Here is a 24,671-nt window from a genome sequence, read left to right on the forward strand (position 1 = left end):
CTGAAAACGGTAGTGTACAAAAACTAGAATCTGTCTCTGGTGTGCTTTTCATCATTATTTTGATAAGGTCTTTGCACTGAATGAAAGCACCAATCCAGAGTGGGGGCAGGAAGAGGGAGGGATAGTCGGGTACAGCTGGGGGGGGGGCGAGGGGGGGGGGGTAGAGAAATGAGCACAGCCTGAAGGAGCATCGGGAGGCTGTGCCTGGCAGCCGTGTCCTGCTGCCAACTGGTCCCCAGTGCACTCCACCAGAAAGGCGTTCGCCTCTCCTTCCACCTGTACCCTACTGACCGTCCCCCTTCCCCGCCCCACTCCAGACTGCTGCTTTTGTTCAACACGAGACAGTAAAAGTCTGTTCATTGTGCCTGTCTGCAGCTCAACATTCTAACTGTATTTGGTCACACAGATCCAACTTTTTCGTTTCCCCAGTTGCTGTGTCTCGGGACTACGCTTTACTCAGATCTTTGATACCACAGGATTCTTCAGTTTTGTTTTTATTCTACTTTTGTTTAAAATTTAATTATATGTTTCTCTCGATCAAAACTACTTTATTCAGTTCCCGACACTGGTCACTGGCTCTCTTCCAGAGGACAGAAACTAGATTGACACAAAGCATCTCTCTGCCTTCACAAGATGAAATGAATCAAGTTTTTGAAATAATAAACTTCAGGCCTACAGGTAGCAAAAGTATTGTTCCCACCCCTGTCTAGAATTTTCACCAAAGAGAATGAGCAGAGGAGATAGAAAAGGCCCAAAGAATAAACTGATTTGTCTTCTGTATGTTCAGTCAGGAAGAGTGTATTAATGTTCAATAGAATGGAGTGGAAGATGTTAAAACGAGGATGTCATGCAGCACAAAATAATTACTTTTAAAATTATGAAAACTCAATTTCTGAGAGGAATGAAGAAACATGTTACCATAGTCTAATAAAACACCATATGTTGACTTGCTGGGGCACAACAAAAATACAGCGCAGCATTCTCATAATGCATTTACCTTTCCTGAGTAATAATATCATATAATATAGTTTAATATAGACTTTTCTTTTGTTTTCCCAATGAGGTCTACGATGTCGACAATGTCTATGTTGACTGAACACGGTGCCCTGCACGCCACAGACATCTTCACAAAAATTGCATTTGAACAGGCCACCGTCAGGTGCTACCACCTACAGGGCTCGCTGTATTATTGCGGATGGTGCTCCAGATGCCACCAGAGCAGACCATCTTTGCTTCTCCTCACTGCACGCAAATGTATCTGTCTGTGCGTCTTTTTGAGATGCCTCATGCTGAGCTCTGCTCCAGATCATGGAAGATCAGCAGTGAGACCACTAAGCACCTAAGCACGAAGCTACTACTATCATAATGGCTGGAAAATGATTGGCTCTGTTTAGCAAGTGATGAACATTATTGTATGGGAGACAGTGTGGTGCACAGTCAATCAGTGATACTAAAACTATCTGTAATCTTACTATGCTGTACATATTGTAAATAAATGCATTGAAGTTTTAGTCATTTGTTCAGAATTGCCCAAACACCTCGTACAAACTATGGACACAACAAAGTCGTTGGAGGTCAAGTTCATAAATTTTCTGTATTAAATCTCTTACTTGTTTCAGAACTTACTCGTGTATAAATCAGAGCAATACCAACCTTCCGCATATTAATTCGACGCCCTGTCCTGAAATCTCCACGAAGACGTGATGCTTGAGTTGGTTCTAGCACGAGGCGTAACTGTTCACAGAGATCTCGAGCCAATTCTTGAGTGGTGTGGCTGAAAGAATCCCAAGCTCTTTCTGCTTCTGCATCAGATGGTGGCTGTAAAAAGTATGTGAAGCTTCTTAACAGTTTATAGTTTAATCACCATCTAATGTGCCACTAACAAAAGTGTGTTTATAAACACAATATGTGTTAATGGAAACAACACCATGAGACAATAGATAAATACTAATGAGAAGTAGTTTTTATGTTGATGCATATTCATCAAAATAAATATTATGATAATTGAAATTTCAGCAGGGCTATAGCAGCAGCAGCAGCAGCAACAACAACAACAACAACGCCTCTGCAGACACAGTGTTTATCACCAATCTTTCATGTTGTGGTGGACAGCATTTCCAGAATCAGGTGTTCTGAGTTTGTGGTTAATCGTAGCCTGTTCGTGGCCATCTGTGCAGATATATAGCTTTTTAGTTATTATACTCAAACATAATTATGAAGCCTAATTGCAACAAATCTGGTACATCACATGGCTGCCTCCAAATGGGGTTTTAATTTTGACTGACTGGCTACTTCTACATCCTCTTCTAATGTTCTGAAAAGAGGGGTATCACACCCAAAAAAACTACCCTCATCCCTAACAGTCGTATTCTAGCTCCCACCCAACCTAGATCAACAACTGTGTCAATAAACACCATCTGGATCTACCCTTCAGCACCACTACCTCATAACTGTGTATGTGGCAAATATTACTACAGCAAATATTCCATGCTTGAAGATGCAATAGACTACTTACTCAATCCCATACATCACAACCTTGGTTTCAACCATCCCCCCCTCCCCCAGTCATATTCCACCATTTTCTCTTCTTTTATGAGACTGTACACTCTCACACCACTCATCATTCACCTGTGATTTGTGGTTGAGTGGTTACTTTTTCTCAACTTTCATAGCTGTGCTGCAGAGAGACAATTTATCATTCAACTGTGGTAAATGGAATAGTTCTTCCAGAGCAATGATGAGACTTTCACCACACTTCGTTCTGGACACTGGCGTGACAGCCAAGTGCAGCATGGACGAGGTGTGTGATATCAGTGCATTTGATTGGGAGGTGGAACATTCCATTTCACAATGATTAACAAAGTACAAAGGGCAGTAAACTAGGTACGGAAGCAGTAGTGTCACATCGAGGAGACATTCGAAGCATTGAGCTCTGGCTAGTAGTAAGTAGACGAACTGTGGCCCAAGTTCAAAGATATCTACCTTGCAGCACAGGTCATGAGGAGTTATTAACACCCTTTGTAAAGAAATTTTAAATGAAATAGGGACTAATGCACAACAGGTGTAAAACAAGACTCAGGGTTTAGACAGACACTGAATGAAATATATTAGGCTGGTAAAACAGCAATGCATAAAGCCTTCAATGACTACCTTAGCAAAATCTTACTGAAAGAAATTCTGTTAATATGCGGAGGCTATTGGTAACACCAAGGTTAGCATTCAGGCACTCATGGATGACACCAGAACTGAAACATGCGGGCTGGGCTAGCACTTGGATGGGTGACCATCCGGCCAGCCTAGCGCTGTTGGGAAGCAGGGTGCACTCAGCCCTTGTGAGGCAAACTGAGGAGCTACTCAATTGAGAAGTAGCGGCTCCAGTCTTGTAAACTGTCATACAGCTGGGAGAGTGGTGTGCTGACCACATGCCCCTCCAAATCCACATCCCATGATGCCTGTGGGCAGAGGATCAAATGACAGCTGCTCGGTACCACTGGGCCCTCATGGCCTGTTTGGATAGAGTTTAGTTTAGTTTTAATTTGGATAGAGTTTAGTTTAGTTTTAATTTGGATAGAGTTTAGTTTAGTTTTAATGTCTTCTAACTTGAAGTAATTGTGGGTGAGGATATAGTTGGTCATGGTGATTAGGAAGGAGGTTGTATGTTTGAAATCCATTGGGCATTCGGAAAGGTAGTGTTCAATAGCAGTAAGGCCATGGGCATTAGGAATGTTACTGTAAAGGGAAGTGACAGTGATGAGCAGGGCACCACATGGTAAAGAAACAGGAACTGTGAGGAGTTGGTGGAGGAAATGGTTGCTATCTTTTATGTAGGAGGATCGGTTGCAGGTGACAGGCTGAAGGTCTGGTCTACAGGAGCAGAGATTCTCTCAGTGGTGGCCAAGTAGCTGGCCACTGTGGGGTGTCATGTGTTGTTGGGTATACGGGCTTTTGGAAGCATGCTGAAGAGAAGGAGTGTGGGGAATGGTAGGGGTGAGGAGAGAGATGGGCTCTGGGGGGAGGGATTGGGATGGGCCTAAGGATCTGAGGATACGGTTCCGCACTTACGTTTAGTGAAAAAAATACGAGCTTACGGAATATCGGACCAGGTTTGTGATTGGATTCAGGATTTCCTAGAAGAAAGAACACAACATGTCATTCTTAACGGTTCAAAATCTGCAGATGTAGAGGTAATTTCGGGAGTACCACAGGGAAGCGTGATAGGACCTTTATTGTTTACAATATACATAAATGACTTAGTTGACAACATCGGTAGCTCCGTGAGGCTATTTGCAGATGACACGGTTGTCTACAAGAAAGTAGCAACATCAGAAGACTCGTACGTACTCCAGGAGGACCTGCAGAGGATTAATGCATGGTGCGACAGCTGGCAGCTTTCCCTAAACGTAGATAAATGTAATATAATGCGCATACATAGGGGCAGAAATCCATTCCAGTACGATTATGCCATAGGTGGTAAATCATTGGAAGCGGTAACGACCGTAAAATACTTAGGAGTTACTATCCGGAGCGATCTGAAGTGGAATGATCACATTAAACAAATAGTGGGAAAAGCAGGCGCCAGGTTGAGATTCATAGGAAGAATTCTAAGAAAATGTGACTCATCGACGAAAGAAGTAGCTTACAAAACGCTTGTTCGTCCGATTCTTGAGTATTGCTCATCAGTATGGGACCCTTACCAGGTTGGATTAATAGAAGAGATAGACATGATCCAGCGAAAAGCAGCGCGATTCGTCATGGGGACATTTAGTCAGCGTGAGAGCGTTACGGAGATGCTGAACAAGCTCCAGTGGCGGACACTTCAAGAAAGGCGTTATGCAATACGGAGAGGTTTATTATCGAAATTACGAGAGAGCACATTCCGGGAAGAGATGGGCAACATATTACTACCGCCCACATATATCTCGCGTAATGATCACAACGAAAAGATCCGAGAAATTAGAGCAAATACGGAGACTTACAAGCAGTCGTTCTTTCCACGCACAATTCGTGAATGGAACAGGGAAGGGGGGATCAGATAGTGGTACAATAAGTACCCTCCGCCACACACCGTAAGGTGGCTCGCGGAGTATAGATGTAGATGTAGATGTAGATGTAGAGACTGGAGATCCTGCTGGATTTCTGGAATGGGGTCACTGAGGCAGGGGTTGTAGGTGGATGATCTGACAACTGGTGGAATACTTCTGCCAGGTAATCTTTGCAGTTCAAAGTAACAGTGGTGGAGACTCTGTCAACACAAAGGATTGTAAGCTCGGGATCAGGTTTTAGGTGGTGGTTTGCAGATCCTTCTGTGGGTGTATGGTTAGTTTGCATGTTGAGTGATTTGGGGCAGTCGGGGTGGATCATGGTAGGATGGAGGAGTGGACTGAGTCAGGCAAAACATTGCTCTTTGGTTGAGTCTGAAGGGTAGGGTAGGTGGCAAAAAAGTATTTTTAGTTCAGTGACCGGCAGAATGAGAAAAGGTCTTTAAAAAGTCCTCCATGATTGAATTTGGAAGCGGCGCAAAAGTTGAGCCCTATGGAAAGAACTAATATCTCTTTGGGGCTAAGGCTTTTGGTGAAAATGTTCATGACTATGTTTCAGGTCAGTTTAGGTTCTGGATTCCATGTGGTGGTGGGAGGGAGTTTTGGAGGATGAAGTAAATGTAGTATGTCTGTGAGGCAGGGGGACATAGGAGAGGTTTGGAGGTTGTTGTGGAGGTAGTGGACAGTGGTTGTCCGAGGCAGGACCTGGAACTGAACAGGGTGGAGAGTTTTTTTAGGGATAAGGGATCCAATTGTGACCTACCCCCTTCCCACTGCTCCCTAATTACACCTGTTAACTTTCCAGAATTTCTTAACCTCTAACCTTGCCTCACCATCATTCCCCAAATCCCTCAACATCCAAACTAACCTCACATCCATAGAAAGAACCGCAATCCACCACCCAAAAACTGATACCAATCCTATGTGCTGATGTAGGCTCCACCACTGTTGTTCTGAACCAAGAGGATTACTTCGCTCCCAACCCTTGCCTCATGGCACATATCCCTGTAACAGACTTTAGGTTCAAGACCTGTCCCAAACATCCTCCCACCACCACCTCCTCCTCCTCCTCCAATCTGGTCACAAGCACCACCTATCCCATCAAGGCCTGGGCTACCTGTGAAACCAGTCATGTGATCTACAAGCTAAGCTGCAACCACTGTGCTGCATTCTACTTGGGCATCACAACCAACAAGCTGTCTGTACACATGAATTGCCTCCAATGAAGTGTGTTAAAGAAACAGCTGGATCACCCCACTGATGAGAATGTCGCCCAACACGACGTTCTTCATTTCAATGGCTGCTTCACAATCTATGCCATCTTAATCCCGGAATCCCTTCCTTGAACAGCTTTTCAGAACTGCACACATGTGAACTCTCCCTGCAATATATGCTACATTTCCATAACCCTCTTGGCCTCAACCTTCATTAGTCATTGTCCTTACTCATCTAGCTCCATCCCTGTTCCCATTCCAGCACTACCACTACGCAGCCCTCAATGCCATCAACGTGCCCACAATAGTTTAGTTCTCTCCTCTTTTCCACCACCCCCCTCCGGCCCTCTGTCTGACCTTTTGACTGCATGTAGCTCCCCTTCCCTCTCTCCATCTCATCCCTGCATGCTCCCACAAGCAGCACTTTATCATCCCCAACTCCTACCATGGTATCCCTCCCCCTCCCCACCCCAGCATGCTCCCTACCCCCACCACCCAGTGGGCTTCTCAGATCATGTGCTGCTGCCCACATTCTGGCCTCAGCAGCCAGAGACTGTGGTCATGTGTATGCGAGGTGTGTTAGAGCGAGAGAGAGAGAGAGAGAGAGAGAGAGAGAGAGAGAGAGAGAGAGAGAGAGAGTGTGTGTGTGTGTGTGTGTGTGTGTGTGTGTGTGTGTGTGTGTGTGTGTGTGTGTGTGTGGTCTATTTCCAACGAAGGCCTTGGTGGCCAAAATCTCACTTTCGACAGTCTTTTAGTTGTGCCTATCTGTGACTCAGCATTTCCGCTAATGGTTCTTTCAGAATAATAATAGAAATTGACAAAAGGACATAGCATCAGTCAAGAGGCAAGTCACAAGACATCTATATATTGTTCTCATATAAAATGAGTCCAGTTTTTGAGTGATAGGTAGCTTGCACATTGAGAAACTTGTGGCCTGAACCATAATTGGGCACGGTTGTCTTCAAACACAAAGTTGAAGGCCTGAGGTACAGAAATTGTGACTAGACTGAGTATTTCTTATTAGAAAGGACACAGCATTTTATCTCGGACAGAGACTCATTGAGAGACGTAGGAATTACTTCAGGTGTGTCCCAAGGAAGTGTGCTGGGGGCCTTGCCATTCATGTTGTATATTAATGACCTTGGAGACAAAATTAACAGTAACCTCACATTTTTGCACGTGCAGGTGTTATCTGGAATGAAGTACTGTCTGGGAAAAAGCTGCACAAATATTCAAAAAGATTTTGATAATGTCTCAAAGTGACATAAAGATGGGAAACTTGATTTAAATGTTCAGAATGGTTGTAAATCTTTGTAGCTGTGTCAGGCAAGACCCAGAGCCTGAAAGATGGCTAAAGCCAGTTTAGTTGAAGATTTTACAAAGGATCTAAAAGTGTTGAGAAAGGGTAGGTTAAATTCAGTAGGTGGTGGCGTGTTTGTTGCTGTTACACAAGTAGTTTATCTTGCAGTGAAATTGAAATAAGATAGATGTTGGGGTGTTAATATGGATAGAGATTATTCTCAACAATCAGAATAAATTAATAATTGATTCCTTTTCAACCTCTTGACCTGGATAATATTGTTATGAACAGATCAAGGAAAATTTGAATCCCATTTCGAATAGGAACCCAACTCTCACAATTATGGTAGGTGGAGCTATTAATCTACCCTCGGTTTTTGGCAAAAATACGTTTGAAATCAGTGGTAGACAAAACACTGTCTTACAGCTGTGTGACTGGGTTCATGTGTTCCTGTCAGAAAGGTCACGATTCACAGTCATTAATGGAAAGTTACCCAGTGAAACAGAAGTGATATCTTGTGTTCAACAAGGAGATTTTAAGGGCCATTTGCTACATTGCAAAGTGATTTAGACAAATTATCTATTACGTTACATTAGATTCAGTTTTCATTCCACAGATGCAAAACACGGTAACTGATCCAAAACTGAAAAGTGTGTGTCCTCCATGACTGCTAAAAACAATCCATTAAAAATTCTGAACACTGGAAAATCCAGGATGGAATGTAACAATATTATGAAAAGAAAAAATTGCTACTCACCATATAGCAGAGATGCTGAGTCGCAGATAGGCACAATGAAGAGACTGTCACAAATAAGCTTTCAGCCAACAAGGCCTTTGTCAAAAATAGATACACGTGCGCATGCGCTCGCTCACACACACACACACACACACACACACACACACACACACACACACAAATGGAACTCACACACACATGAACTGCAGCCTCTGGCAGCTGAAGCCACACTTGGTTACATAATGAATCACACAGATTTAAAAGTTGTTGATTCAACTAAAATACCTAGGGTTATTATTCTGAAAAACTTAAAACTGGAATCATCGCAAAGAAAATGTTGTGGGGAGGGCAAATCAAAGACTATTTTATTGGTAGAACACTTGGAAGATGATACTAAAGACATTCTCTACAATATGTTTGTCCTCTTCGAGAGTACTGACGCATGGTATGGAATCCTTACGAGGCAGGATTGACAAAGGTCATTGACAAGTTTTAAGAAGGGCAGCACATTTTGTATTATCATGAAGTAGAGTAAAGATTTTCGTGGATACAATATGCAAATTGGAGTGGCATCATTTGAAAAAAGGCTTTTTCATTGCTTCAAGATCTTTTCACAAAATTTAAATCACGAATTTTCTCCTCAGTGCAAAAATCTTTTGTTGACTCCCATTTACATAGTGATAAATGACCACTGTAATAAAATAAGAAAAAATAGAGCTTGCACAGAAAGATTTAGGTGTTCATTTTTCCCACATACTATTGGAGAGTGGAACAATTGTGAAATTTGCCAATGAAAAATCATTAAACAGCTTTATGTTAAAAAATTAAAAAAGAAAATGTATGGCTCTTTGCTGATTTTTCTTTGGTAAATGTCTAAGTGACTGATGTCCCATTCCATGATGGATTGACAGTAGTTGAGAAATAGTTTGAACATAGGTCTACGAATGCTCTACCAAACGCTGAAGAGTGAATTGCAGGTAGTCACATACATGTAGATATAGAATGTAAAATTGTGCAGACACACACTTACCTGTACCCAAGACCCAAGCTGTTTCTCAAGAGCCAGTCGTATGGCTTGTGTTTCCTCTTCCACTACCTGTCTCGATACAGGAACCGATTCACTTTCTTTTATCGTGGTATTGAAAGTAGTCTCCGCACCTCGTTTCACACCAACTGTTTCTACACGCTCCCCTTCAACTTCTACATTAGTTTCTCCGTCTCCACCAGTGTCCATATTTTCTCCAGCAAGGTCAGACTTGTCTTTCGCACCAGGAACATTCTCAGCTGGAATACGCTGCTGTGGACTCTTCTCATTAGCTGGTGGTTGATCTACAAACATGTAAATAGTAAAACAGTGATCTGAACAATGAGCACAACAGCATACTAAATGAAACTTCCTGGCAGATTAAAACTGTGTGCTGGACCAAGACTCTAAATTCGGGACCTTTGTCTTTTGCGGACAAGTGCTCCACTGACTGAGCTACCCGAACACAGCTCACAACCCGCCCTCACAGCTTTGCTTCCACCAGTACCTCATCTCCTACCTTCCAAATTTCACAGAAACTCTACTGTGTAACTTCTAGGACTAGCACTCCTGGAAGAAAGGATGTTATAGAGACATGGTTTAGCCACTGCCTGGGGGTGTTTCCAGAACGAAAGTTTTACTCTGCACTGATGTGAAACTTCCTCCCTTAATATGCCAAGAAGTTTGATATCAGCACACATTCTGCTGTGGAGTGTAAATTTCATTCTCAAAGAATACTAAATGTTTTATAAATGAAAAGAAAATTGTGATTTTCAAAAATGTTGTCAAAACATGCTTAAAGTTATGAAGGGACGAGTGTGCAATTTTGGGTACGGAAATGAAGCATAATATGCAAAAAAGACAATTTAAAGTATGGTCCGGGACAGCTTCCAGAAATGACAAGAAAAAGTATTAAAAGAACTGTAGAGAAAATACTACCAGTACTAGATAATACAAAGAAAAAACACTAGGTGTCATGCTCAAGAGGATTGTATGCCAAAGACGATGACAGAAAAACTTTTTGAGCAGAGACCAACACAAAAAGAGATATCAGAGGGACAGAAAGGAAAATAAGTAGTATAAATGAAGGTGTTTGTCTATAGGCACTGAACATCTATGAATTTATTGAAAGAAATAACATTTCTTGCATATGTTATTGGTTATTATAACTAATATATTTCATTCCATTTCAGTTCCAATAGACTTGGAAATCAGTTTAATGGCAGACAGCATTTCTTCTGTTGCAACATTATAATCAAATGTTTATCTTGTCCAATTAACAGACAAAATGAAAACAGAAAACTGTAATGTAAAGTAGATATATTTTTTATGTCAATGCTTTTCAGCTACATACAAGTTACTTCCACAGGTAAAGCAGAGGGTTCTGTGAGCATAACTGAGGATTTTGCTAATTTGTATGTGAAAGGACTGTGTGCAAAACAATAGCTTATGTGCTTCCGTATTTGGTTCTAGTCTTCATTCTGCCACATCTATGAAGACAAGTATGGTTAAGTTCTTGTGGAAATTTGCAATATGTTTAAAGACTCACACAAAAATAATATTTTTAAAGTTATGCAAAACTGTGGCACTGCTGACACACATATTCAGATATAAGCAACAAATCTCAGAGTTTTGAAAGTGACAAATTCCATCTCCTTAACTTGACATTAATAAAAGACACAGAAGATATAAAGTAGTGGTAACGGGTGGAATGTTTTCAGAGCTGTCAGAACCAAAAGCCAAAGATGGTCACCAAATGCACAAGAATAAGGTTGAATAACAAAGAAAAGGGTGATACAGGACATTCTACATTAATTTGATAGTATTCGTAGAAATTTCCACCTGTGCTTAGTACATAATGATGACAATAACAAGAGAGAGAACACTTTTATTGACATTTTGAAATAATTTTTATTTGTTTATGAACTGATAGACTACTTGGTCATCATCAGATGAGAGTAGACTGGTGTAAGAAGTTCTATAAACAAAATATTATTCTAAGTTTTGATATTATATCCACTGTTGAATGGTATACGGCATATATTGTTACCACTATAAAAAGCACTAGTTTGAAGAATGAGATTTTCACTCTGCAGCAGAGTGTGCACTGATATGAAACTTCCTGGCAGATTAAAACTGTGTGCCAGACCGAGACTCGAACTCTGAGAGCTTCTGTAAAAGTCGTGCTTCGGTAGCTCAGATGGTAGAGCACTTGCCCGCGAAAGGCAAAGGTCCCGAGTTCGAGTCTCGGTCCAGCACACAGTTTTAATCTGCCAGGAAGTTTCAGCACTAGTTTGTTTTAGTCAGAAAACAGCAGGAACAGAGTTCTATGTCTTTTTCTTTTTGGGTATATTGTTATCAATCAGGCCAGACTTGTAGCCACTGCTACAGGCGATCTATTTAATTGCTTGTCATCCAGTATGAAAATCAGGGTCCAGAAACGGTAGAGACGAGGCAAATGCATCGCGTAAGGTGAATCGTGATATACCGTGAAGTGGAGAGTAGGGGATTTGAGCCCTATTATTTCAAGAGTTGAAATAATTTACTTAATGGCGTAAGTGAATCAGCCAAAAAACATACCAAATAACCTACACCTCCAATCCATTACTTAATTTTGGTGTTGAGAGGATCTTTCTTTTAAGAATAATTACTAAAAGTTTGCAAAGAAAATTTAGGGCTGTCTGGTACAGAAACTTACAGCGAGGCAACCTGACAGTCTTGATTATTTGGGATAACGTGGGGAAGGAGGTGCATAAATAATCGAGATATTTTCAAACATGTATGCGGGAGGATATACAGTGGATGAGTAATGGCAACAGCATCAGCACCCAGTGTCTGGCCATTCTCAGTGGGCGTGGCTCGGTGTAGTCGTCTTCCACTGCTGGTTCAGCTTAGCGTCTGCGCTGCCAACTTCGTGATGGTGATTTTTTTCTTTTTTTCTTTTTCTTTTTTTTTTAATGTATGAACAATCCATACACGAATAATGGGGAGCACACTGTAACTCTGCCTTACAACATGTCTGGACAGCAAATATTAGATTGTATTATTCATCACTATTAACATTACGTGAACATAAAAAATTATATCTTTATGAAGTTGCAGGTAGGTATGCTTCTGAAGGTCGTAATGCAATCAAAAGATAGTTCATAGCATAGTTGTAACATTTTGTTGAGTTTTTGATGCCAAACTTAAGATTAAATTTTGATTTATTGTTGATATGAAATAGTGTTTATTGGTTAGCAAGTAAAAGGTAACACAAAATGATGACATAACACGGTGTACTGAAACATCTTCCTTATGTACCTAATCAACTTATTATTAAATCTCGGGGCAGTAGGATTCGTGTGAAAGAGTAACCAACTAAACGGTCCAGTCACATTAATGTGACCACCTGTTAAAAGCCCGAATAGCCACCTTTTAAAGTGTCGATGTGCAGAAAGTGTGTCAATGAGGTTCTAGAAGGTAATGACAGGGACGTGGAGCCGTGCCAGCTCCATTGCCTTGCCCTGCTGTGCTAGGTTTCTCGGTCGAGGATCTGTGGCGCGAACTGTCCATTTGAGGTGGTCCCACAGATTCTCGACTGGATTTAAATTGGCAGGGGCTCGGGTAGCCAGGGGAGTACGCTAAATGCATCCTGATGCAGGTACACAGCGAGTTGTGTGACATGTTCCATCATTCTACAGGTAGATGCTACAGTGCTGAGGAAAAAACAAACTGTGGTAGAACTGGAAATGAATCTCGAGATAGAGCCGTACTCGTGTTGATACACTGTGCCCTACATAATGATGAGATCACTCAGGGAATGCCACGGAAACACTCCCCAGATGGTAAAGCTGCCTACACCAGCCTGAACCCTTCTGACCCTCGTTGCAGGGCAGTATGTACCAATGGACGTCTGTTCACTGGAGCATAAAATGTGATTCATCTGAAAAGGGCACCGGTTGCCATACAGTGGATGTCCAGTTGTGGTAATGGCACGCAAATTCCAGCTTCCGGCGCCGATGGACTGCAGTCGGCATAGCAGCTCGAATCGAGTGGCTGTTACGGAGGCCTTCACTGACCGGTCATTGAGGAGACACTGTCGGTAGGCCCTTGGTTCCTCTGGGTGGCCAGTCATACGTCTATTCGTGTGGAAATATCTCCACAGCTGTCGCCCACCCCTGTCATCGATGGCCCGTGGTCCACTACAATTGCCTCGGGGCCAGTTTTGGATAGTGCCATTTTTCCAGGCACGGTACACTTGAACCACAGCTGCACGTGAACAGTTTACAAACTTATTTATTTCGGAAATGTTTCTTTCCTTGGCTTGAAAGCCAAGGATTATACTCTTTTGGACATCAGATAAATCACTCCACTTTTCGCATTTTGACAAAGACTGCACGGTTTACAGGAACATTCCCGTCCTTCAACAGATGCCCAAGTTGAAAATTGGTGACGTGACTGAGGAGTAAAATGGTGAAGGAACAACCGCAGCTAAACCGAGACCAGGCAGACCTCACGTTCTGACAGACAGGGACCGTCGAGCACTGCAGAGGACAGTTGCAGAAAATCACATGAAAATCAGCAGAAGGAATCAAAGTGCTACCAGCAGACCGTCTAGCCAATGACTGTGTGTAGGGAGTTAGAAAGAATGGGGTATAATGGTCAACCAGCTCCCGATAAACCACATGTGTGTCTATTCGATGCCAGGTGACACTTCAAGAGATGTAAAGGAAGATGCCACTGGGAGTAGATGAGTGAAAATGAATGATTTGGAGCGTTGGATCACAACACGTTCTGTGACAATCCAATGGAAGGGTTTGAATTTGGTGAATGTCTGGAGAATGTCACCTGCCATCCATCACGTGTAGTGACAACAGTAAAGAATGGAGGATGTAGTGTTACGTTATGGGGGAGTTTTTCACAGTTAGGGTGTGGTGCCTTTACTGTGCTAAAGGGAACACAAGATGAAACAGATATAAACACACTTTACGGCAATGTGTACTGCATACAGCAGAGGATAAGTCCAGAAATGATGAATGTTTCTATCGGCACAATACGTCATGCCTTAAAGTAGCATCTGCGAAGCGACGGTTTGTGGACGACAATATTTCTGAAATGGATTGACCCGTCCGGAGCTCTGACCTGAACCGACACAGCACTTACGGGACGAGTTACAGCATCGAGTTCTCTCCAGACCCCAGCATAGAAATCACTAACTTATCTGATTTCTGCTCTTGAGGAAGAACGGGCTACCATTCCTCCACAGACAATCAGACAACTCACTTAAAGTTGTCCCCAGCAGAATTCAAGCTGTAATAAAGCTGAAGGGAGGATACACCCTTTATTAATAGATGTCCGGATATTTTTGATCAAATAGTGTATGACTCTACATCACTCTCTGCAAGACACCTTATCGTGTGTGACAGAAACTACTTTGTTTAAAGTGCAGCAAATCATGCAAGTGCATAACAACTGTTGATGGATACTGAACTTTGAATCTTCATTCTTAATTTTAATGTCTGTCAACTTCTCACATTTGTATCACATTGTTCAACTATAGAAGAATGGGAGCACCCATCACTACATAATATTGATAGGCTTTCACACACATCACCACCCACTGAATTTCGTGCTGTACGAGTGCATAAGTTGTTGCATATTCCACTGATATAGATCATGAACGAACATTATACGTGCACATTATGCAAGGCTGTTACAGAATAAACACTACACAAGACGTTTGGTATAAGGTTTGGGCCTCAGTGAACTGTGAGCAGTATTCTGGCATGAAGAAGAATAACTGACCAACTACAACATTTGCAGAGAACTCCTGACATGAGGGTTTTTTTTTTTTTTCATGTAAAATACTTAAAGTTACCTAGGAAGATATATAAAATGTATTACAACTGAATCTTATTTTATGAATTCTTTCTCATGATAATTTCATAGGCATTTATGTTCTTACCTTCTATCATTTCTATATCATCATCATTCAGTTCTTCACCCTTTTCTTCTTCCAAATTTGGAACAGGCTGTTTTTCTGCTTGCTCCTAGGACATAAAAGAAATAAAGAATTCTGCACATGTTTAAAGGTATCCTGGAATAAATTGAAATGATACTTGAAGCATGAAGAAAGGAGGGGGGAAAAAAAACTTCAATCTATTCAAAATATTAATGATGGGAGCATCAACTTAACAGCTGCCAATCCAGTAGAAACTGGAACTTGGCTCAAAACACACAATTTTAAAAATACACCTTCTGATATTTTCCAGACTGGTTTGCTGAGAAAAGCCAGTCTCCTTACTACAGCTGACGAACTCTATGACTATTCTTATCCTTGTGAGCAATGCCCCAGTTCAAGCATTTCTATGCACCATTCCAGTATTACAGATTCCAGTACTCATCACTGGCAAGACATTTTCTTAGGAAGCCAATGGAAGCATATACAATACCAACCAACCTGTAGCTTTTATAACTTTTATATTAACATTACCTTTGTCCAGAATGAATCAATGGCCACAGGAAATAGTCTATACTAGTAACATCCAATACCCTGTCAGCGCATACAGTGTGAAACTTAACAGGATGGAGCCTGACAGTTATTTCACAGTTCAGCACCTGAGTCTTCCATCTCAGCACAAGTGTTTACAAATTCTGGAGTCAGTAAATGGTGATCCCCTCTCAAGGGGGCATATTGAACACCTATGAAAAGGTATTTAAAAAAAAAAAAAAACTTTGAGTTTCCTGTTTATCAAAAAACAAAATTCATTGCATATGTTATTAGTTTTGGAAATATAGATGTGCCAAATTGGATGATTCTTTTTGATACACCCTGTGTATCAAGTAACTGCAGGCAAGCTGAGCCATGCCCCAAGCTGTCCTACTGCACCGCACACAAATTTTTAATGCCACTCGTGTTCCTCTTTAATATATGGTCATAATAAAATCTTACATTGCATTAACAGTTGTTCTCATTTTTCTTCTTAGGAGTCAATTAGACAGACTACTGCAGCTCCACTGGCATACTTACGCGCACCCTACTCGATCTGTCTTGCTCTCTGTAGTGTGAAAGATATACTCCCACTACAATACACAGTTAACTACAACTGTTAACGAAGGAATGATACATATCTTCAGGAGGCAAAATGTGTAGTACTGCTGACAGACACATCAAATGAAACGATTGTACGTCATCATTGACCTGGAGACTCCATCTGAGGTTGTTCAGCCACCTGTAGCAAGTCTGTTTATTCGACATCACTCAGGCGACTTGTGCATCGATAATGATGAAATGATGATGAGGACAACACAACACCGAGTCTCTGAGTGGATAAAATCCCTGACCCACTCGGGAATTGAACCCAGGTCCCCCTGCTCGGCAGTCGGCCTCACGAGCACTCGGCTACGGCAGTGGATGACAGACATGTATAAAAGTGATAAACTACCTAGATTTCGTGACTAATAGTTTGTTCCTTGAAGAGCAGACGGGGATTTGTTGGGGGAGGTTAAAAAAGGAGGGACGGGTCACTTAGGCCCGAGGGTGAGACAGACGTACACCTGAAGCGAGTACTCGCCAACAACTCTGTCTCGTAGTTTACTGTTTTTCTTGATCAATTTTTCCTTTAATACAATCAACATATTTCCAATTTGACATAAAGTGAGTGCATCCATTTTGTGGTAACCTGTGTTCACACCCTAGGTGCCTAGCAAAATAGTGAAATTTACTGCACTGTTACATGTGCAAGTGCCACACATCAATCAGCTGCAGGCAGGTGGTACCTATCTTAATTTTCATTATCATTTTCATTCCCGAATTTACATTACTGCATTTATTCACTTTGTCCTTAACATTTACTGCTCGTGACTGAACACCTGACCTGCAGCTGTTATTGGCTTTAAACCTGTAATTAAAATACTGATTTACACATCCCATTTTTACCACTGCTGCCTCAGCACCCTACACTCACTGTTACAAAGAAAATTGTGCTAGCAATCTGAAGCAAATGTTTAGATACTGTCTATGATTCTGCACACGAGAACATAAAATGCTGCGCACACAAGAGCAACATTACCCTCTGCCACTGCTGATCACAAAGTTATTTCACTTGAGTTTTATAACTGTTTCTATTTCAGTGGCTATTAACTACATATTCCCCTAGGTCACAAAAACTGTTGCCAGTGGGGATTCTTTTATTTTGAACAGATGAATCAGGGACTATTAAAGCTGGCTACTACTGTCAGAAATTTAAAATAATCATAATCATCTTTCTTCTTCTTCTTCTACTATTACAGTTTCCAGCTCCTGGCTGGTCTGTTCAGAACATGAGCTTCTCCAATCTTTCTCTGGAACCCCAACAGGTTTCTCTCACCATTTGTCCCAGCCTTCTCTTCCCTCCATCACACACTCCTTTACTCTGACGATTTGTATGTCTCTTGGTCTTCCCTTCTAAATCTACATCTATATACATATTCTGCAAGCCACAGCATGGTGTGTGTTGGAGGGTACCTATGCCACTACTTGCCATTTCCTTTCCTGTTCCACTCACAGACAGAGTGACGGAAAAACAACTATATGTATGTCTCTGTATGAGCCCTAGTTTTTCATATCTTATCTTTATGGTTGTTACACAAAATGTACATTGGCAACAGAAGAATCATTCTGCAGTCAGCTTCAAATGCTGGTTCTCCAAATTTTCTGAATAGCATTCCTCAAAAAGAATGTCCCTCCGGGATTTCCATTTCAGTTCCCAAGCATCTTCGTAATACTTGAGTGTTGTTCGATCCTACCAGTAGAAAATCTAGCAGCCCGCCTCTGAACTGGTTCAATGTCTTCCTTTAATCTGACTTGGTGAGGATCTCAAAAACCTCAAGCAGTGCTTGGATAGGTCACACTAGCAGCCTGTATGTTGTCTGCTTTTACATATATGAATCACACTTACCCCAAATTCTCCCAGTAAACCAAAGTCGATCATTTGCCTTGCCTACCACAATCCTCACAAGCTCATTCCATTTCAGATTGCTTTGCAATGTTATTCCCAGGTAACATTGCCACAGTATGGTGTGTTGTGGAGGGTATCCTGTGCCACTACTAGCCATTTCCTTTCCTGTTCCACCCATAAACAGAGTGAGAGAAAAACAACTATCTGAAATAGACAACATACACACACACATTCACACAAACAGCTCACACACATTATGGCTGCCAGAGACAGTTGTCCTGTGTGTGCGAACTGCATTTGAGTGAATGTGGGTGTATGTTGTCTATTTCAGGAAAAGGCCTTTTGGCCGGAAGCTCACGTGTTTATTAGTCTTTTTGTTGTGGCTGTCTGTGACTCAGTATCTCCGTGATTAGTGAGTAGCAGTCTATCCTTGTCATTATACTGCCATTATCTCATCTCTGATTTTCTGTCCCAGACAGGACGAGTAGGAAAGATCGATTGTTGGCGACTGCACCAGACGAGACTTGAAAACTGAGAGCTTCAAAGTGTAAGACAGGGTAACATGCAAGACAGAGATTACTGTAAAACATCGTGTACGAGTTAATAGGAGTGAAAAGCTAAGTGCATTGTACATTACGGCAGTGGGACGGAGAGGGTGAAAAATAGGCAGGTAAGAAATTGAAAGATGTAGAAAACTAAAATGGAATGAATAAAGGAGCAGTAATTATCCCTCCCACCTCTGTTACGTACAATGAACTTAGCTTTTCACTATTATTAACTCATACATGAGTTTTAGCAGTAATCTGTGTCTTGCATATTACCCTGTCTTCCACTTTTAAGCTCTCACGTTTTCAGATCTTGTTCGGTGCAGTCCCCAACAATCAGTCTTTCCTTCTCATCCCATCTGGTAAGTCTCCCCTGACCTGCAGTTCTAGGTGACTTACGAAATCTACCCCTTTTCCTAGACCTCTACAGTCCTTTCCCTTCATCCCTCTTCCTTTCTCTTCAACCCTTCTGCCTGAAGGAGCAGCCACTGGCTTCAAAAGCTTGCCTAATTACAACCTTCTTTTACGTGTGTGTTCTGCCGCCACTTGGTGAGTAGATTTTTTGTCTACCCCAATTACTTTTTGTAACACTAAATTACATTTTTCTAAATTCAGAGCTAGCTGCCATTTGTCAGACCACCTAGAAATTTTGTCCAAGTCATCTCATATCCTCCTACTGTCACTCAACTTCGACACCTTCCCACACAACACAGCATTTACAGCAAACGACCGCAGACTACTGCTCGCCCTACCCTCCAGATCATTTATGTATATAGAAAATAATAGCAGTCCTGTCACATTTTTCTGGGCCACTGTTGGTGATATCTTTGTCTCTGATGAACACTCGTCATCGAGCATAACATACTGAGTTCTATTACTTAAAAAGTCTTCGAGCCACTCACATATCTGGCAAACCTACTCCGTATGACTACTTTGTCATTTCGTGGGCCTGACTTAGTATCCTGCTAGCTCCTACACTTTTAACAAGCACATACCATCTTAATCTTGTATTTTCTAGACACACTTGTATGCGTTTCTCTTTCACTATTTCTCTCACTGTCTGTCGAAATTAATTAATTAATTAATTAATTAATTAATATAAAGAGAGAATGCTGTTAATGGCAACTATTTAAACAGATCAACATTTTCCATTATTAATGCAGCAACTGTTCCTGGGTTCACAATTTCTGAAAAATAAAACTCAATGTCATTTTGATACGAACCTCTGTGGCCGCATCTATAGTGTGTGCATCAAATGCTTCTTTGGAATCACGTATGTGTTGGTAGAGATCAGCACTGCGGCCTAAATCCGCCCCTTCTTCTGTCTCATCCTCTGATTTGGACTCTTGTTCCTTATTTGTAGCATCCACAGTCTTCAGCCGTTTTACTGTTGGTTCTTTCACATCACCTACAGAGAAATTGCATTTACAAAGAAAATCATTTAGAATCTATACTATGTATTCGGTCTCCTTTAAGATTTCATATAACACTAGTATGCAATAAATTAATTAGAATAACAACACATTTGACAGCACTCAGCATTTTGGTAAAAATTGTCACAAGAAACTAAGCAATCTTCAACCAATGCCTTAACTACATGGCAAATGATTATCTTTCACCATTACATTGTTTAAAACCATGTAAAACATAACATATACAGGGTGAGTCACCTAATGTTACCGTTTGATATATTTCGTAAACCACATCAAATACTGAAGAACCGATTCCACAGACTGAACGTGAGGAGAGGGGCTAGTGTAATTGTTTAATACAAACCATACAAAAATACACGGAAGTATGTTTTTTAACACAAACCTAGTTTTTTTTAAATGGAACCACGTTAGTTTTGTGAGCACATCCGAACATATAAACAAATACGTAATCAGTGCCGTTTGTTGCATTGTAAAATGTTAATTACATCCGGAGATATTGTAACCTAAAGTTGACGCTTGAGTACACGGGACATTGCGAGAGTCGGTGGACTGAGTCAAAGTAGTGTCATGCGCATACTGCATCGTCACCCGTTTCACGTGTCGCTACATCAGCAATTACATGGTGATGACTTTAATCATCGAGTGCAATTCTGTCAATGGGCATTAACAGAGAATGCGTTGCAGTTCTACCTGTTTACCGATGAAGCGGGTTTCACAAACCACGGGGCAGTGAACCTACGGAACATGCATTACTGGTCCATGAACAATCCTCGCTGGCTCAGACAGGTAGAGCGACAGCGACCGTGGACTGTAAATGTATGGTGCGGAATCATTGGCAACCACCTCACTGGTCCTCACTTCATTGCAGGGGCCCAAACAGCTGCAACATACATCGCGTTTCTACAGAATGATCTGCCAACATTGCTCGAAAATGTCCCACTGCAAACGCGTCGACGTATGTGGTATCAGCATAATGGTGCACCTGCACATTCCGCAATTAACACTAGGCTGACCCTTGACAGGAGGTTCGACGTGCGTTTCATAGGACGTGGAGGACGCATAAATTGGCCAGTCTGTTCTCCTGATCTTACACCTCTGGACTTCTTTCTGTGGGGTACGTTAAAGGAGAATGTGTACCGTGATGTGCCTACAACCCCAGAGGATATGAAACAACATATTGTGGCAGCCTGCGGCGACATTACACCAGATGTACTGCGGCGTGTATGACATTCATTACGCCAGAGATTGCAATTGTGTGCAACAAATGATGGCCACCACATTGAACATCTATTGGCCTGACATGTCGGGACACACTCTATTCCGCTCCGTAATTGAAAACGGAAACCACGTGTGTACGTGTACCTCACCACTCATGGTAATGTACATGTGCGTCAGTGAAAAAGACCAATAAAAAGGTGTTAGCATGTGGACGTAATGTGCTGTTCCAGTGTCTTCTGTACCTAAGGTCCATCGCCGTTCCCTTTGGATCCCTACGTAATTCGGTGCTCTCCGATACACATGATCGAACAGCGGAGGAGTGGTACTCAAGCGTCAATTTTAGGTTACGGTATCTCCGGATGTAGTTAACATTTTACAATGTAACAAACACCACTGATTACGTATTTGTTTATATGTTCAGATGTGCTAACAAAACTAACGTGGTTCCATTTAAAAAAAACGTAGGTTTGTGTTAAAAAACATACTTCCGTGCATTTTTTTATGGTCTGTATTAACCAATTACACTAGCCCCTCTCCTCACGTTCGGTCTGTGGAATCAATTCGTCAGTATTTGATGTGGTTTACGAAATATATCCAGCGGTAATGTTAGGTGACTCACCCTGTATGTTTGTGACCTTGAAAGGGAGCACCAGACCGTTAGTAGCAGGCTTACAAGCAATATAGTGTTAACTGTGTAACTAAGATTGCTTCATCTGGAGAATGAATAGAAAGAACGCACAGAAGTGAAAATGGATGTGTGTGTGTCGGCAGGGGGTCTAAGTCTGATGGTCTGTTTGGCCGAAAGCTTTGTTTGACAGTCTTTTTGTTGTGCCTAACTACAACTCAGCATCTCCGCTATGTGGTGAGTAGCAACTATCCCGTTCATAATATTGTCATTATGCCATCCTGGACTTTCCATTGCTTGATAAAAGAAGAATGGGTTTTTACTTTTTCGAAATGATTTTGAATCACTTTACAACAACCCAAAGTATGATTTCAGTGGCTGTCCAACCATTAAGTACAAATAAGTAAACCTGTAACACATTAAAACATACAACTTGCAAATTAAGGGAAGACTTCAAATGATCCAGAGAAGTTTGCCAACATGCTGTATTATCTTCATTAGTTGCTAAAACAATACTATTCTGTATGCTTGAAAATGGCTTCTTGTCAGTACCTATTGACTTAAAATATATGTTTGAACACGACAAGTCACAATTACTAGTCACCGATTGACACTTTCCCTAGGGAAAATAACAAATTATTGCAATTCAAGTCTCTATGAGTGAATGGCCTAGAGGTGGCTGTTCCACCACTGTCCCACAGGGCACTGGCAACCCAGAGCATGCTATCAACTCACCCGTGGGCACATGCAGGGGCACACACTGACCAACTTGGCCACCCCTCACTGCAGGTGCTGAGTCAAGGTGGGACAGTCCAGTAGGGTATGGCATAACTACCTGTGCATAGTTTCGATGTGTACCACAGTTGTGTGGGTTTTTTTTTTTTTTTTTTTTTTTTTTTTTCCCCCCCCCCCCCCCCCCCCCCCACACCTTAAGACTGCAGATACCACTGACTAGGCTGTCCTTCCATCTCACAGACATCTGGGCACCCACAGGTGGGCACTTGAGGTGGCACAGGACAGTCTGGAATAATATCTGGAGTCTTAAAGTAAACAATTATGGCTCATGCTGAAGTATTGCATTAAAAATGCATTTTGAAGTATGGGGCTGAGCCTTGTTGTCATTCAAATGAGATTATTTGCTGATGAAATACTGTGAGAAAGCATTAAGTGACTGACAAGCAATGTTATGGTAAATGAGTAGAAAAGGTTATGGTTTAAAATCCTGTTGAGAATAAGGTGAATTGAGAGGAAGCAAAAGCTTAGACTATCCTAGGAGAGAAAGGACATTACTTGTGATAAAGAAACTATGGAAAACTTAAATCTGTATGACTACAAAGAGATCTGAACCACATTCCTACAAAATTAAAGTCCAGTGTCTTAACCACAGTACCTACACATTGTGCTGACAAACAAGTTTTTAGGGGACTGTACATGTGCGTCAGTGAAAAAGACCAATAAAAAGGTGTTAGCATGTGGATGTAATGTGCTGTTCCAGTCTCTTCTGTACCCAAGGTCCATCACCGTTCCCTTTGGATCCCTACGTAATTCGGTGCTCTCCAATACACACGATCGAACAGCGGAAAGTGTGAAAAGTTATCACTGAGTTGATAGTGGTGTCTTAGAAGGTTTATTGCATGAAACGGGAATTGGGATAACTGTGGTTTATTGCATGAAATGGGAATTGGGATAATTGTGTTAGCTTCAATGTGAATACATAAAATATTTTGAGGTTACAGAATCTTTCTGAGCTACACACAATGCACTCATAGTTTGAGCCAGGAAAGAACAGAAACTTAACAAGGCAACAACCATCTTGTATCCTAAACTACGTCACTCAGAAACTTGATGATATTAAGAGCTTTGATATATTCTGTTTTGTGGTCTCCAAAGCTAAAGGACAGACTGATACTCACCATAAAGGTGACACAAAGATTTGCAAACAGATACAACAAAAAGACTGTTACACATTCAGTTTTCTGCCAAAGCCTTCTTCAGAAAAGAAAACACAAACACAAACACACAAACACACACACACACCTACCACATACATGGACGCCACCTCCGGCAGCTCACAGGAATGCAACTGTCACGTTGAGTGGCAATCTTCAGTGGAGGCAGATAAGAGAGAAGGATAGCAGGATATGGGCGCGGGGAGGGAAGAGTGCTGTCTGGTAGTGTGCACAAGGACTATATGGAGGCATAAGTTGAGGCAGGGATAATCACGGGAGTATAGAATGTGTTGTAGGAGTAACTCCCATCGGCACATTTCAGAATAGGTGGTGGTGGACAGGAGGATCCAGAAGTGAAGCAGCCACTGAAATCAAGCATATTATGCCCGGCTGCATGTTGTGCCACATGGTGGTCTACTTTGCTCTTGGCCACAGTTTGGCGGTGGTCGTTCATCCTGATGGACAGCTGTTTGGTAGTCATGCCAATATAAAGAGCTGTGCAACGATTGCAGCAGAGCTGCTATATGACATGGCTGCTAGCACCGGTTGTGCAGCCTCTGATGGGGTAGGATAAACCAGTGATGGGACTGGGTTACGAAGTGCTCGGTGGGTGGGTTCGGCGAATGATGCACCTGGGTCTTCCACAGGGATACAATCATTAATGCAA

General features: G+C 41.8%; 1 protein-coding gene across 1 annotated transcript in view; it reads right to left on the minus strand.

The window, feature by feature from the left end:
- The window catches only part of LOC126418787 (midasin-like), a 192,985-nt gene that overhangs the window by 13,873 nt on the left and 154,441 nt on the right, over nt 1-24,671 (minus strand). The window contains exons 25-28 of the mRNA XM_050085718.1: nt 20,003-20,187; nt 15,261-15,345; nt 9,320-9,618; nt 1,654-1,818 (exon numbers count right to left, since the gene is read on the minus strand). Of these exons, the coding sequence (XP_049941675.1) occupies nt 1,654-1,818; nt 9,320-9,618; nt 15,261-15,345; nt 20,003-20,187 (734 nt within the window). The remainder of the gene's footprint in view (nt 1-1,653; nt 1,819-9,319; nt 9,619-15,260; nt 15,346-20,002; nt 20,188-24,671) is intronic.

The sequence above is a fragment of the Schistocerca serialis genome, chromosome 9 (assembly GCF_023864345.2).
Source record: "Schistocerca serialis cubense isolate TAMUIC-IGC-003099 chromosome 9, iqSchSeri2.2, whole genome shotgun sequence".
Taxonomy (NCBI): domain Eukaryota; kingdom Metazoa; phylum Arthropoda; class Insecta; order Orthoptera; family Acrididae; genus Schistocerca; species Schistocerca serialis.